Raw genomic sequence first — 16,566 nt, 5'->3', positions numbered from 1 at the left:
TGAGCTGTAGACATTGATGGGGATGCAACTGTGACTTGGGCAAAAGTCCGGAGTCGTAATGAGGTTAAAAGGAAAGCAGACGGGAATTGATGGTTCTTGCTACATTTCACAATGAACCAGCCCTGAATTTTTCAATGGCTTCAGACAATGCACAGTGCCTTCTTGAGCAGCAAGAGATGTTTAGCGAACATCCTAAGGAGCCGTGGAAACTCACAGGAGATCAGAGCCATATTGAGAGAAGGAGTCATAAAAGGCTTGATTTTGACTTGTAACAGGTGGATAAACGCCGCCTGCATTTATGTAAGGTTAAAATATACAGAAGGATAATTTCACACAATGCACGGAAACAAGAAAGCGGCCTTGTTCTTGTACTCTGTGCAACTAGGCATGGCCCCAAGTTTATTGATGTCAATGGGAGGTAGTGCACACAGCTATTCAAAGAAAAAAATACGCCCCCCCATCCTATGGATACATCTATCACTGCTGCAAAGTAAACAATTTAGACTATGAACACAAGGCCTGCATTTTATGCCTCATTATCGGTGTGTGTGGTTTTCCAGGCACAATTCACAATGTTGTTTAGGATTGGGGTGAGCATGCTTGAAGAACTGCTTTATCTCATAGGAAATAAGAGCGATATTTAAGACCTGCTTTTGAAGGCCCTCTGTTGGGAGCCCCTGCTGCCTGATATTAGACAGGTGATGATGAAGAAAGAGGCACAGAGTGCCTTTTCAGGGGTAGCAAGCTGTTAATGGAACCATGTCCCCAGAAAGGTTGGTGCTGAAGCTGAATGGAGATGACCACCACCAATGCTGTGAGCCCATTCATAAGCCTTGAAGGTCTAGACATCCACATGCTCTCTGGTATACTGTGATTCAAGAAAACTATCTGCTATGCAGTAGTACATGATAGGGCCTTCTTGATACTGGTGCCCAGATTATGGAATGCTCTCCTCTGTCTGGTTCAACTGACCCTGACCCTGATGGGTTTTACAATAAAAAAAGAGTCCCTTATTCATCCAGGCTTCTGGTTAAACTGATTTATGGTGGAGGTGGGCATGGGCATGGGTGAGCCTACATAATTTGCACTTTCTGAAACAATAAGTGAACTGAAACACACTTGTCTTTTGAATTTTGCATTTCCCTGAATTTTGCAACGTGGTTCCCCGGCCACATAATATGAATAAATTTGCATATACTGGGCTAAAAAGCATATACTAATGAAAAATATCAAATGGAAATGCATTATAGTGTGGGGAATTTGTTTTGCAAAAAGATTAAGAAGAAAAGGCACAATCACATACAAAAATGTGCGCATCAGGAGAAATTCGCACTAAGACACTGGCTAATTTTCACAAGGACTTTTATATATTAAAAAATCCCAAACAGATGTAGAAATGTGGCAACTGTACTTAAGATTGAAAAAAGTGAGAAACTAAGAAGAAACAGACTTGTCTGATATACCCATCCCTAATTGCACCCCACAGTGCGATTAATAAAGAGCAAGCTAGAGATTTCTTAAATAAAATAAAAATAAAAATGAGGGCAAGTGGAGTTGAATGCTGAGGTTCATATCTGCAGGGAAATAAGTAGTGCAGGAACAGAAGGTGCCAAGCAATTCTGCTCAGTCCAACATCAAACAACTGGTGAGGACCACTGATAAACAGTTTGCCAAGATGGTCGCTGCCAAGGTCTTAAGAGGTTCCAGTGATGTGCTCAAGTCTTACGTAGATTTAAAGGATGATCCTTGGCAGTTTCCCACCAATCATTCTCAGCACTTTTAGGGCCAACAGTTGCTCCATCTGCTGCTGAAGCTGACTTTGAACAATCCTTGCAGAAAAGCAATGGAGCAATAACTCTTGAAGTTATCCTCTACGGAATAAAAACACCTCTCTCTATTCTCCAAGAACCCAACCCTTGCCGTAGCTTCAGGTGAAGCTACTACCCTCTCCAAGAAAACTTGAACCATTCCTGCCTCCCCACACACATTGTGCCAGCACAAATAAGGGCCTGCAGATGGGTTTTCAGCAAAACAACAGCTTCTTGAAGGTCATTTGAAGGGGGATGGGGATGGGAAGGAACCTTGAACAGTTCCTGGGTGGGAAAATTTGGCTTACTGTTAATTTAATGAAATTTCCTCCATCACAAAGGAACACAAAGATTCTCCAACAAATTTAAGACAGGCTGAAGAAAGAACTTTAAAATTCCAAATTGGTCTTTGCAGGAGAACAGCTGAAATAGATCAGTGACCTGAAGTGCACTGTAATTCTGTGAAATCCTATATCAATCACATTACATTTCACACACATTATTATCTTTCCTGGGTTTGCAGAGAATGGAATCCCTTTGCACATCTACATTCAAAGTGTGTGTGTGTGCGTGTGAGTGTGTGTGTGTGTGTGAGAGAGAGAGAGAGAGAGAGAGAGAGATTTGTTATTTTAAAATGGTAAGATCCATTTTAATTTGTTTTTATTGCATTGCATTTTTCATACTGTTGGGCAATACAATTTATTGTATAAAAATCCCCATGTCTCCTCTAAGACCCCATTTAGGGCAACCAAAATGACCAAAGAGTTGGAGGAACTTTCATACTAGGAAAGGTTAAATCGATTGGAGGGACGTGATAGACGAGGTATATAAGATTATGCATGATATAGAGAAAGTTTATAGGGAGTAGCTTTTCTCCCACTTTCGGGGGTTATCCAATGATGCTGAAAGTTGGAAGACTCAGGAAGTACTTCTTGACACTGCATGTAGTCAAACTGTGAAATTTGCTACGATGGAACATGGTAATGGCCACCAACTTGGATGACTTTAAAAGGGGATTAGACAAATTCATGGAGGGTGAGGACCTCAAGGGCTACTCATCACCTTGCCTATTTTACTTCCAGTTTCAGTGACACTATGGCTCTGAACACCAGTTGCTGAACAACACAAGCAGAAGCATAGAATTCAACTTATGTCCTATTTGTGGACTTCCAATAGACATCTGGGTGGTCACTGCAGGGACGGGATGCTGGAATAGTGATGGACCTTTGGTCCAATCCAGCAGGGTTCACCTTACTCTCCTTCCTCGGAGCTTTTTAAGCAGAAGCTGGATGCTCACCTGTCATGGATGCTTCAGCTGAGATTCCTGAGTTGCAGTGGACTAGATGACCCTCGGGGGGGGGTTTCCAACTCTATATTCTATCATTCAGATCTCATCACTGTCAAGGCATAAGTGACTATGCCCAAATCTAGCTCTTCCAGCTTATGGTCCTGAGCACTGACACATTAGTTTTCTATCTGCAGGAAATTCTTTTGTATGGAAGAGGAGTCAACCACACGATCCCACCCACCCACAGTCTGAGGGGGTAGAGCCAAAACACAGACTTCCCACCTTGCTGGGAACTAGGACTGAGTGGCTGGTAAGATTTTCCTGGAAAGGATAACTCCCTCCTTAACTTTATTTACCCACACAACTTCATATACATGTACTGACAACCATTTCAGTAAATTGATTTGACTGGCCTTCCATCTGCAGACATGAAGAAGGGTAGCCAATGCATTGCATGCAAAAATGTCCCAGGTCCAACCTCTGGCATCTCCAGGTGGGACTCCTCACAGTCCCACCTGGAGGACCCCTGCCTGAGACCCCTGGAGAACTGCTGCTGCTGGTCAGTGTAGACACTACTGAGCTAAACGGACCCCAAAAGCCTGGATTGGTAGTTCTTTTGCCCCTGCCCCCTCTCCCCTCTCCCCTGCCCCCATCACCTCTTTCTTCTGGGCGCCTGATAACTGCCACCAGAGACCCTAGAAAATACTCCTTTCAGATCACTTTGTATTATAAATAATTGTGTTGCCATGTTTCAGTCCCGAGCTCAGAACTGCACTCACCCAAACTCCACAGGCAGATCAGGTGACCTTTCTCCAATTCAACTCTCTCTCTCTTTCTCTCTCCCCCTTTCCATCTCTCTGTGTTGTGGAGGACAGACAAAGTGATATGTCTGTCATACGCCATTACCATTAGAACAGAATCTTGTTCTTTTATTACAACTGAACTCTGCCGGATTTCTCAGCAGGAATGCTAAGTGAAATCAATGTCTTGGATTTCCAGCTTGAGCTTGGAGGTCACAGCCACTCTATCATGTCTCAGCATTATCCTTTCCTTTCACCCCCCTCCTCTCTCTCTCTGAGCCTCCAACTGGCACACAGCAGATTGAAAACAGCATGCTTCAGAGGGATCATGCTGCACAATTTTACAGCCTTTTAGAGGGCCCCTTCTCTCTTATATATATATATATATATATATATATATATATATATATATATATATATATTCTTATTTGCGGATAAATTCTGTTTGTGTCCTTTGAAAGAACTGCAAGCCAAAGGCACAGCAACACCTAGAAAAAGTTTTTTTAAAAAAAAGAAAAGAAAAGAAAATTGGGAAGGAAGGAATAGAATTCTGGTAGCTGCCACTAGATTTTCTTTTCTGTTTAACAGGCATCCTTTCGAGTCACTGCAGTGGTGGCTGATGCCATTTGAGACTGGGGAGGGGGGGGCAAAGGCAGAGAGGACAACAGCAGGCGAAGCTAGAGCCAAGGACGGACAGAATCAACTTATTCTGTGGGTTAAACCACTGCTGATCAGAAGGTCAGCGGTTCGAATCCATGTGACGGGGTGAGCTCCCGTTGCTCGGTCCCAGCTCCTGCCAACCTAGCAGTTCGAAAGCATGTCAAAATGCAAGTAGATAAATAGGAACCGCTACAGCGGGAAGGTAAACAGCGTTTCCGTGTGCTGCTCTGGTTCGCCAGAAGTGGCTTTGTCATGCTGGCCACATGACCTGGAAGATGTATGCTGGCTCCCTTGGCCAATAATGCGAGATGAGAGCGCAACCCCAGAGTTGGTCATGACTGGACCTAATGGTCAGGGGTTCCTTTACCTTTACCTCCGCCCTGCAGAGTTCTACAAGGGCAACACTGAGGCAGCAAAAGGAGATGGTACTCAGTACTGGTTGTAAGTAAGGAGGGAGGGCTGGCTATGGCTGAGTTTGGCAGGCCACAGCCCCATGCCTCCTAATAAAGCCCAATAGACCTAGCTCCACTGAGTGCAGATTCCATGCAACCTAACACAGCCTTCGCCAAACTCTGTGCCCTTTCAAGGTTTTGGAGTACAACTTCCATCAGCCCAAGCCAGGATAGCTCTACTTTGCCATGACATCTGAATCAGGAGAGGCTGTGAAAGCTCTGGATCGGTGTCTGAATGTAATGGGATGAAGGCAAACAAATCCTGGGTAGAAAGAGGCTCTTTGAGTGGGCAGTTCCCGTGTTTGGGAAATTGGCAAGTTACCTGTTTGGGATGGAGTTGTACTCCCTCTGAAGCAGCAAGGGCATAGCTTGGAGCTACTCCTACATACATCTATGTCACTAGAGGCCGAAGTGTCCTCTGTGGATAGGAGTGCCTTTTAGCAGCTTCACCTGTTTCGCTAGCTACGGTCGTTCTTGCACAGGGATAGCCTGACCACTGCACACTACATGTTGGTAACCTCAAGGCTGGATTGCTGTAATGCGCTCTATGGCTGCTGGTGGGGGCACCTAGTCGAGAACAGCTGACACCATTGTTAGAACAGCTGTTTTGGCTGCCCAACTAAGCCAGGTTCAAAGTTACTGTATTAATTTGTATTTGAACAACTTAGGCCCAGTGTACCTCAGGGATCATCTGAACCCTTATATTCCAGCTCAATCATTGAGATCATCTGCAGGAGCATCACTGGTAATTCCCTGGGTTGGCAAGGCTTGTTGGACAGCAACAGGGAACTGATCGCTTAGTGCCATTGGCCCAGTCTTGTTAAATACTCTGCCCACAGAGATTCAGCAGGAACCTCCTGTGCCAACTTTTAAGTTCCTTCTCAAAACTTTTCTATTCCACCAGGGCTGTGTAGGCAATTGTTAACACATATTTCCACAATTGTTAACACATCTTTGTTAATTGATGTCTGCTTTTAACTTTTTAGGGACGTGGGTGGCACTGTGGTCTAAACCACTGAGCCTAGGGCTTGCCGATCAGAAGGCTGGCAGTTCGAATCCCCGTGACGGGGTGAGCTCCCATTCCTCGGTCCCAGCTCCTGCCAACCTAGCAGTTAAAAAGAACGTCAAAGTGCAAGTAGATAAATAGGTACCACTTCGGCGGGAAGGCACAACGGCGTTTCTGTGTGCTGCTCTGCTTTTGCCAGAAGTGGCTTAGTCATGCTGGCCACATGACCTGGAAAAACTCTTTGCGGACAAACGTTGGCTCCCCCAGCCAGTAAAGCAAGATGAACGCCACAACCCCAGAGTCGTTCATGACTGGACTTAACTGTCAGGGGTCCTTTACCTTTTTTTTTTACCTTTAACTTTTTATATATAGTTTTTATTGGGTGTTTTATGTATTGTTGCTGCAAAACGCTCTGACACGTTTCTTTTTCTGATAGAGCGGTGTAGAACTATTTTATAAATAAATAAATTTGATTTATTACCCTGGCTATTTTTAATCTGGGCCTTTTTACTGCTCGGTTAAAGGCACTGAGACACTACTGTCAGTTCGAGGAATCCACTGTGACGTGATTAAAGAAATGTGGCCAGCAGACTGGAGGACAGTGAGCAAAGGGAAGATAATATCTTTCATCAAACATTTTCTCATGACCGAACCAAGAGTGTCTCATGCTTCATCCCTAAGCACATTTGGCTTGAAAGCCAATCTCAGTACTTTGAATGGAGTGTACTCTTGAGCACAGGTAAAAGGCAAGGAGGCAATGGTTCTTTCCTAAAATGAGAGGTGCTGAGGCTTAGACTGGCGCTGACATTCATTCTGATTTGTTTGCAGGGCGGATAGACGATATTGCAAGTGTTATTCCACATTTTCCAGCACATTTCCCATCATTTTCCTCATCACAAAAAATCCCGTATTTGGAACCAGTTGTCTAGTTGTGCAAGATCTCCCAATCAACTGTGGTTATTGCTCAAACCAAATTTGCTGGTCTGTGACTGAATCCCACTCCAAAAGAGCAACAGTCTGGTAGCATCCAAAGATACAGTTGCATCTCTGACAATTTCTGAAAGCTGCAGAGACGTGCGTAAGGAAGCATGATCGCCCACCCCCCAATCTGAAATTCTAACAGGTGGCATTTGATAATGTGTACATTGCCCATGAAATCGTTTCCCCATCCTTAAGCAATGCACGGCTGAAAGAAACCCCGCTACCCTTCTGAATTGCAGCTGAATCTGTTAAATGCACCATAATATTGATATTATCAATTGCATGCTTCAGTCACAGGCCCCAGATGTTTTCAAACAGCTCGTGGATAGGTGGAAGGGACTCACTATGTTTAGCCTGGAGAAGAGACAACCGGGGGGGGGGGAGTGGGGAGTGATAGTGCTTTTCAAATACCTGAATGGCTGTCACAAAAAAGACAATGAAAACCTCTTCTCTGCAACTCCAGAAGGCAGGACTAGATTGAATCGGCTGAAGTTACAGGAGGACAGATTTTATTGGGATGTTAGGAGAAGTTTCTTGGTGGTAATATTAGGGCTGGAGACACACCACATTTTTAACATGCATCCCCACCCCTGCCTCCCAAAGAATCCTGGGAACTGTAGTTCTGGGTTTCTTTGGAGGGGTTAAACAGGGAACTGAATTCTTTGTTGGATTCTGTTAAATGTATGCAGCCCAGGTTCTTGCTGGTAAGAACAGTTTGACAATGAAATCTATTACTCAGATGAGCTCTTCCATTGTTGGAGGTCTTCAAACACTTACAACACTATTTCCATGCAATCTCCATGTAGTCAGTAATTTCCCCCCAACACCAATAGGATTAGGTGCGCGGATGGCGCTGTGGTCTAAACCACTGAACCTCTTGGGCTTGCCGATCAAAAGGTCGACAATTCGAATCCCCAAAATGGAGTGAGCTCCCGTTGCTCTGTCCCACCTCCTGCCAACCTAGCAGTTGGAAAGCACACCAGTGCAAGTAGATAAATAGGTACTGCTGTGGCAGGAAGGTAAACAGTGTTGCCATGAGCACTGGTTTCTGTCATGGTGTTCCGTTGTGCCAGAAGCAGTTTAGTTATGCTGGCCACATGACCCGGAAAGCTGTCTGTGGACAAACACCAGCTCCTTCGTCCTGAAAGTGAGATGAGCGCCGCAACCCCATAGTTGCTTTTGACTGAACTTAACCATTCAGGGGTCCTTTACCTTTTTAAAACACATAATATCCCATGCTCAGGCTGCTTACAATAACCTGTTATAAATTTCAGAAAGGTCTAAGCTACAATTGCATATACACCATGCTGAAAGAGACACAAAGTATGCAAAAAAAATCCAGGCAGATAAATCTGCGCAGTAGTACCTTGCTTTTGGGTGAAGGGCTGGTTGTGCTCTTGTCGGTATGGATGCTGGTAGGCGATACTGCCGCACCAATGTTGCTTTGGGGGATGCCAGGTATTTTCCCACCTGGGGATACTTGCATTGCCGCAAGCTGGGCAGCATACAACTGCTACGGAAAGAGGAAAGGGGGGGGAGTCAGAAGGTGGGGGAAAAGAAGAACACATTTCTCTATGTGAAACCCCCCTGGACCGACAATAACCACTCAAAAGACGTACTTTCACCTTTCACAGAAGACAAATGCATCCTTCCAAACACCCCCAATGTGGTGACTTACAGCTGGTTCGGGTAGCTGTGTTGCTGTGGTTGATGGGAGTTGTGGGCTGAAACACGTGGAGGGCAAAAAGTTGTGGGGAACTGTGCACCATTCAAAAGCAAATAAGGGCATGATCTCACAGTTAATTCACAAGATGGTTTTCGTTTGCAACACAGTAAGCACATTTAACTCGTGCACATTCAGCTTACATGCATGGCATCATCATCATCATCATCATCATCATCATCATTATTTAATAAGGGGGTGGAAAGGAGGTGGAGCTCCGATAAAAATGACTTTGGCAATTTCACCTGCCATTGAACCCAACATGTCACTGTATTTTATTTTCTGATGCTTAGAGGATATCTTGTTTCGTTGTTTACCATGTTTTGCAATGTGGAATTTTCCTTGTTTTTCATGGCTGATTTTTGTGTGTATAATGCGTATATTGATGCCAAAGAGGACACTCTTTCTGTTGTTGTATTTTATAGAATGTGGAAATTTCCTAGGCTTTTTTTTTTTTGTTATTTATTCAACCTACGTTGCAAACCACTTAAAATTATCTCTTGTGTAAATCGCCCCAAGACACTGGCTTAGTAGGTGAAGGATAAATCAGTGATTCTATCTATATCTATCTATCTATCTATCTATCTATCTATCTATCTATCTATCTATCTATCTATCATCTATCTATCTATCTATTATTCAATCATCTATCTATCATCTATCACATGGCTTGCCTCCAAGAACCTTAGGAATAGGAATCTGGTTAGCTTAACATTGTGATATACTGAGTCATTGGCTGGCTTCACAGTTTTTTTCCACATTCTGATTTTTGCATAAATAACACACACACACACACACACACCATGATTCAAAATATATTTCCAGGTCAAAAATTATGAAACCAGTATCATGATATGGACTTGAAACCGGTTGGTTTTGGACGATATCTTGTACAGCCCTAACACAAGTCATGGTTCACCATATATTGCCAGGTCAAGAACTATGAAACCAATATCATAATATGGATTTCAAACTGGTTTTGGACAATTTATCACCTAGCCCTACTTAAGGAACCATTGTTTACGCCTCACAAAACCGCAACTCTTAACACTCTTAACAAGCTACAGTTCCCAGGGTTCCTTGGGGGGTGGACCCATGTGTTTTAAAAATATGTTTTAAATGTATGGATGTGGTACCACAGTAGAAAATGCATGCCTGGAGTACAAGTAAGTCAAAACGATACGGGGGTGGGGGGAGTTCAAAAGCTAGCAAAGAAAGTACAGAGGAAATGGGGTATGTTTCAGCAATATTTGTTGGTTCATCATTTCAAGGACAAGGAGGGGAACAAATTATACACCTCTTCTGAAGACGCTTTCCATTGTTAATGCAAAGTGTAACCAAGTCGGATATGATCACAAACAGAGCAAGGACAAACATGAGACAACACCGTGACCAGTGCTATGATCAGCTATTGTTGTTATTGGGTGTTCTACTTTTATCATTGACTGTTTACATTAGCGGAGCCATGAAGGTTGGAGGTCACCAGGCTGCAGAATGCTAAACAAAGCAAGTGAGCTTTGAAGACGAGTTTGGAGTAGCGCTTCAAGGTGATTAGGTAGGGTTGCAGATTCCACAGCAGCTTTCAAAGATGTGAGGAAATACGGCACGACTTCGTTCGTCTGCTTCTCACCCTCTGACTAATTCAAGGAGTTTGAGAGTAGTAAAACACAGTCGTGTCTTTGTCTCCGAAGGCACTAGGCTCACTTGACAGTGCAAGCTAAATCCCACATGATATGAATGCTACCACTGCAATGGACCCAATCCGCATAGCTAGAACGTCCAAATATAAAAATGGGGCGGGGGAATAAGTTGCCGCAGGTAGACAATTTTGATAGTATCCCACATAGCAAGTATTTCACTCATTCCATTCTATTCGCTTACTACACAAAACTTGCTATACCTTTCAAGAGCTTGGAACAACTTGCATTATAATGCCAAGATGGCCTCCCTGCGACCTGGATGGGCCACATTCGTGCAGCTTAAAAATTAGAACCTTATCACTAGTCCTGGGACTCAGCCTTAAGACTCCAGTATGCCTCAACATTTTGGGTTCAAAAATGTTAAGCCTTAAGGCAGGGGTCAGCAACCTTTTGCAGCCGTGGGCCGGTCCACCTCAGACCATGTGGTGGGCCGGACTATATTTTGAAGGGGAAAAAATGAACGAATTCCTATGCCCCACAAATAACCCAGAGATGCATTTTTTAAAAAAATGACACATTCTACTCATGTAAAAACATGCTGATTCCCGGACCGTCGGTGGGCCGGATTGAGAAGGCGTTTGGGCCGCATCTGGCCCATGGGCCTGAGCAGGGCTGTCTTAAGCATATCTGGCGCCCTGGTGCGAAGATCCCCCTGGCGCCCCCAGCCCGTTTCCCAGCACCTGTTGCGCGGCTGCCGCAGGCACAGCAGCGCAACGCCCCCTTGGCGCCCCGGCACCCTGCACCACCCAGCCTTGCCATAGGGCCGGCCCTGGGCCTGAGGTTGCCTACCCCTGCCTTAAAGTGTATCATGCCTCAATCAGCACTCCAGATAGAAGTAACTTGGACTACAAGTTAGGGGTAGACAACACTATCAATGTCAGTTTCTCTCGATTTCTCACTTTTCCCATTTATCCCAATTCCCCATCAGCCTGCCTTAAAAAAATGCATAAAATTTGTTTGCATTTTGTTTCAATTTCTCCTGAATAAATGTGGTTTTGAATGAATTGTGCTTTATATATTTTAGCAAGGAAGTTTCCCTAAAATAATGCATTTTAAAATGAATATTTCAGGAGCCATTTATGTTGTAGCTACAGAAACAATGTTAAGAAATGGACGCACTAGCAGGATCTGAGTAAACACTTACAATTAACAACACAAATACAGAATTTACAAAGGTGATGTTAAAATGATAAGAACACAACAATACTGAATTTAAAGAATTTTATATTAAGGTATAATAAAGCAAGCAGGAGAAGTTAATATGTAAAAAAACCGGAAGAGGAAGTTGAGGGAAGTCACCGGGGGGGGGGAGAGAGATTAGGGAATTTCAAATCTTTTGTGGTTTGATATGATGTTATTACAATAATAATGTAAAACTTAATAAACATTATTTTAAAAATAAAATAAAATGAATATTTCACTAATATGAACATTAATGAGTGCCTTTTCCCCTAACTTATGCCCTTTTTTTTTGCTTGCATTGTTTGGCTAGAGAACTGCATCACAAAATTCAGGGACATGTGAATTTCAAAAGAGAGCTGCTTGCATATTGGTTGAAGAAGTATGAAATCAGGTAGGTGCAAATTGAAATATGAACTGAACAAATTTGTCTCCTATCATTACCAATAACTGCCACCACCACTTCACCAGCAGACCCCAGGGTGGGTTACAACTATTTAAAATTATGTATTAAGAACAGTTAAAACAAATTGCAGCCACAAGAATAGGGTGGGTCCTGAAAACACACGTCTCTGGTGTCATAGAGTAAAGAATACCAAACCAGTCATTAGAACATCTATAAGGATGTATCCCTACCACAACATTCCAATAATGGAACTCTCTCTCAACAACCTATTCCTTAAACCAGTGGTTCTCGAAGGGATGCCACACTGGCTGTCGGAGGAAAGAATGGCAAGTGTGGCAGGAAGATTCAAGGACAATCAAAGAAACATTTAAACATTTCAGTGCAGTGTGGATATACAACCAGAAATAATATCCAGGCCTCTCTTCAAGGGCATTGGCTATTCTTTTATAGTTCCCCATGACATGTTGTTGTGAACAAGGATTTTCAACACTGGCAAATATGAAAGATCAGAAAAGATAAAGGCTTCTTTGTGTTGATGAGGATATGAGAGTTTGTTTGCCTCAAATTAGACCTAACATAAATGAGATTACCTGGCAAAAGGAAGAGCACACCTCTCATTGAGTTTGTATACATACTTTACATGTGTAAGAGGCTCGTTTACATTTTAGGAATTATTCATGTTCTCATGATGTCCTGTGGTCATATTAAATAATAGTTGTGTTCTATTTTATATATCAAACACTGCTGGAAGCTGTTTCTTTTTGTTTTCCAATGTATTTCTTATCAATTAAAAAATTGTAATGGTGTGAGGAATTTTTTATTCTGAAAGCATGGTCCAGAGGAAAAAAAGCCTGAGAACCACAGCCTTAAATCCTTATTATGACTTCAAGAAGTCAAAAGAGGAGAGAAAGAAGCCACATTAATAAGATTTATGCTCAATGAAAGCCACTGAAATTCCAACAATCCTCTTTAAAATAAATTTTAGGACATGCCCATGAAGAAGTCTTCCTACTGGATGCCCAAGAAATTGGGTGCCCCTTGAATACCCCTTGAATACCTGTTATTTCCACACAGTGTTACCTTGTCACTGTTATGACTAAGTTAGGTCTGCTCTGGGTAAATCTTAGTTGGATACCACCCCACCCCAGGTTTCTGGCTTTATGGCTACCTACCTCCTACAACCCACTTCCTGGCCATCAGTTTCCAGCCTGCCTTCCACTCTTTACCCCCCCGGGTACCTGACTGTCATTGGCTGAAGTCTCTTATACCACAAACTCTGCCTCCCTCTAATCCACACAGCCTATAGGGCATGTCTTATGGAAGAACTGCTCATACAGAACCTGCAATCTCACATGCACTGTGGTGAGCCGAGGCTGAGCTCAACAACATGGTGCCCAAGTGCCCAAGCATTGCCTACACAGCTCAAGCATGCACATTAGATGAAGATGGTTCTGCTGACTTTTAATTCAAATATTTTGGCAACCAAGCCAATGTCTGGCTTTTACACGCACACATACACAAATCTGGCAACTGGCCCATATCTCACAAAATTTGGTTGTTGTTGTCATTTGTGGTCAGTTGGCCATCCAATCTCCATGGCCTGTGGCTAGCCTTGGTTACAATGGCCCCATGGTGTGACACTATAGAGAGAGAATTGCCTGGGTTTGTTCCCTCCTTGCTTTGTCAATGAGATTCTTCTTACAGACCTGCCATGCCTTGTAACAGAGAATGAAATGTACAATATGCAGGATGGGGCGCAGCATGCTAATATTTTTAGACAAGATTGAACTTTGACATTATTGAATCTGTCTGTTCAGATTTAATCATTCCAGGGCAGGACAACGTCTGGCTCAAGACCAGGGAAAAGGACACTGGAATGACCGCATGCTGTGCATCAAGATGGTTAACTGACAACATTTTAGAGAATGAGAAGTTATGGCATCCTCAAGCAATCAAACAAAGGACCGTGTCTACTCAAAGGTCTATAATTGAGAGCTCCAAAATTTGGATTTAGTTTATGCTCTAGGGATGCTGCCAACAGTCTCTGTGGCAGAGCAGTGCAGTGAAACACAATCTGTATTTTGCCATCTTCCCATAAGTGTACATTCCCCATGTCTTGTGTGTCTCTCATAATGGCGAAGGCAGAACGTGGAGGAGCTAAATAAGTGGATCTGGAGCCAATTTAATTTGTGTATTTTGTTTCACATGACTGCTGGGAGGGGAAATTAGAAAGAAAGAGCATGACTATTTCATAACATTGAGGGATGTTCTGCTAAAATAGACTGCGACTTGGTTTACACATTAATTGAAGAGGTGTGATTGTCTTCTTCTCTATGGCTGCTCCCATTCTGGATGAGATGCATAGCTCCTGTAAATACAGCAAGTGTGGATTGCACCGTGACATTTAACCTTGATGATGCCTGACCTGCTATGTGTCCACAGATGCATGACATCAACACTCATCACAGCTGTGGAACTGCGTCTAAACTACAACTCATGCCCAATATGTTGCTGTAGGCCTTTGGGGTAAGGCAAACATGCAGTAAACTGGTGGTCCATTGCCCAATTGATGTTGGAGCATCTAGTGCAGGAATAACTAATGTGCTGCCCTCCAGAAGCTGTTGGGCTCCAACTTCCATTAGCCTCAACCAGCATGGTCAAGAATGATGGAAGATGCGGTCCAACACCTGGAGGTTGTGGAAGTCCTTAATCTAGCGCTTGCTAGTCTCCGGAATTATTTGTCCAACTTTACTGGAGAATATCCACCTGGGTCTGATCCCAAAAAGCACTTTTTATACTTTTAGAGTTCAGGCACAGGATCACTTTGCATAGATTAGTTATAGTTTAACTCTTAAGAGATCCTCAGCATGTGCTCTGTCTTCCAAATTTAATGCACACCAGGGGATTACGGAATTTCTAGTGCAGTAGGGCTGAACAGTTCTGCCCAGTGCAATGCCAAGACACTTACTTACATTCTCATAAAATGCAAACGGTTTTGGGGAAAGAACTGAGGGATTGGAAATGGTTTAATGGGAGATTGTGCCTTGTTTTGGTAGGGTACAAGATTTTCCCAGAGGGAGCTCTGGTATGGTCCACTTTGTTCACTCCTGAACTCTTGACAACTTGAGTGATATGGGCTAGGTATTGGGATTCAAATATCTTTCCTTCCTTACTTCCTGCCTGCCTGGAGTTGAACAAAGTGTCTTCCATGTGCACTCATAAGAAGAGCCAATGACCCATCATTTCCAGCATCCGGTTCTCATAGCGGCCAACCAGATGCCTTTGGGAAGCCCATAAGCAAAACTTGAGTGCAACAACAATACTCTATTCACTTATGGTTCCCAAAAGTTGGCCTTCAAAGACACACAGCTTCTGATGGTGGAGGAAGAACACAACCATCAAGGCTAACTTGATACCACTGGTATCCTCATCTTTTGTTGGAGTGAATTATAAAGTCTAACTATGCTCTGTCCGAAGCAGTACTTCCTTTCTCGTGTTACAATTTTAGAATTCTTGTTAGCATGTTGACCTTGGGTTCTGAGGTTTTAAAGGAAATGTGGTCAGTCCTGAGCCAACACCTTAAACCCTCTATAATCCCCACCTGCATATTAAACAGCAATATTCTGCTACACTCTCTGAAAGATTGCGAAACATCTCTTGGCTCACTGGCTCTGTGGTACATCAGAAGTTCAGCCATGAGGTTAGACTGCCTTTGAAATCTTTCCCCTGGGGCATTGTTATTATATGTTAACAATGTTCATTACAGCTTCGAGGCCACACTAAAAATGAATTCTTGTTCTATGAATAAAGAAAACAAGAATGTGGCATAATGGGTATTTTTAAAATTATTTTGGGGAAACCAATATTAGCTGTTTTAGCATTAAATAGATGCATGTGCTTCGGATCACAGCCATATTATTAAAATCACTTGAAGAGGCAGTGGGGGTTTTGCATTTGCATTTGGGGACAAAGAGTAAAATAAAATAAATTTTAAACAACAACAACAACAAAATCCATGGAAACAGGATTATCTGATGGGTTCAACTTCACCCTGAGTGTAAAAGCATCTACTCCCAAAGGATGTTCCATATAGACCCAGGCATGAACTAGACTCAGTGCATTTAAATAATCTGAATCTATGAATTGTGCCAATAGTCACATTCTATATCATTTGTAGAACTATCATTAAAAATATACACACGAGCGGGTCTTCTTCTGAATCTCCACACTGCATAGCTTTGATTTGTTTATGTAATTGAGTAGGTATTTTATGGAGCTGGACTTTCCCCCTGTGCCGATGCATCAATGGGATCTTTCTCCAATTTGGATGGTTTTGTAAAGAAACCTACCTGGCAAATTGCAAACAAGCATGCTGCATGCATCATCTTCTTAGGGCAGAAGTAGGCCTTGCAAGACAGCAGCTCTGCATCCCCCCACTATAAATTTTGTAAAGAAAAGAATGCATGGTGTCCATACAATCCCACTTTGGGCATCTCCCAATTCCCAGTATCAGGAGCCAATGAATGGGAGCAGGGGCTCGGCAACTCTCAATGTGATGATGTC

The 16,566-nt window shown here is 43.1% G+C and overlaps 1 protein-coding gene across 16 annotated transcripts in view; it reads right to left on the bottom strand.

The window, feature by feature from the left end:
* Window positions 1-16,566, bottom strand: part of SOX5 (SRY-box transcription factor 5) — a 723,673-nt gene that overhangs the window by 62,891 nt on the left and 644,216 nt on the right. For all 16 annotated transcript variants that reach the window (XM_088652478.1, XM_088652473.1, XM_088652474.1 and 13 more), the window contains one exon: window positions 8,362-8,508. In XM_088652478.1, coding sequence (XP_088508604.1) covers window positions 8,362-8,508 — 147 coding nt within the window. The remainder of the gene's footprint in view (window positions 1-8,361; window positions 8,509-16,566) is intronic.

This window comes from Zootoca vivipara, chromosome 9, assembly GCF_965207765.1.
Source record: "Zootoca vivipara chromosome 9, rZooViv2.hap1.1, whole genome shotgun sequence".
NCBI lineage: Eukaryota > Metazoa > Chordata > Lepidosauria > Squamata > Lacertidae > Zootoca > Zootoca vivipara.
This window is presented reverse-complemented; position numbering and strand designations above follow the sequence as displayed.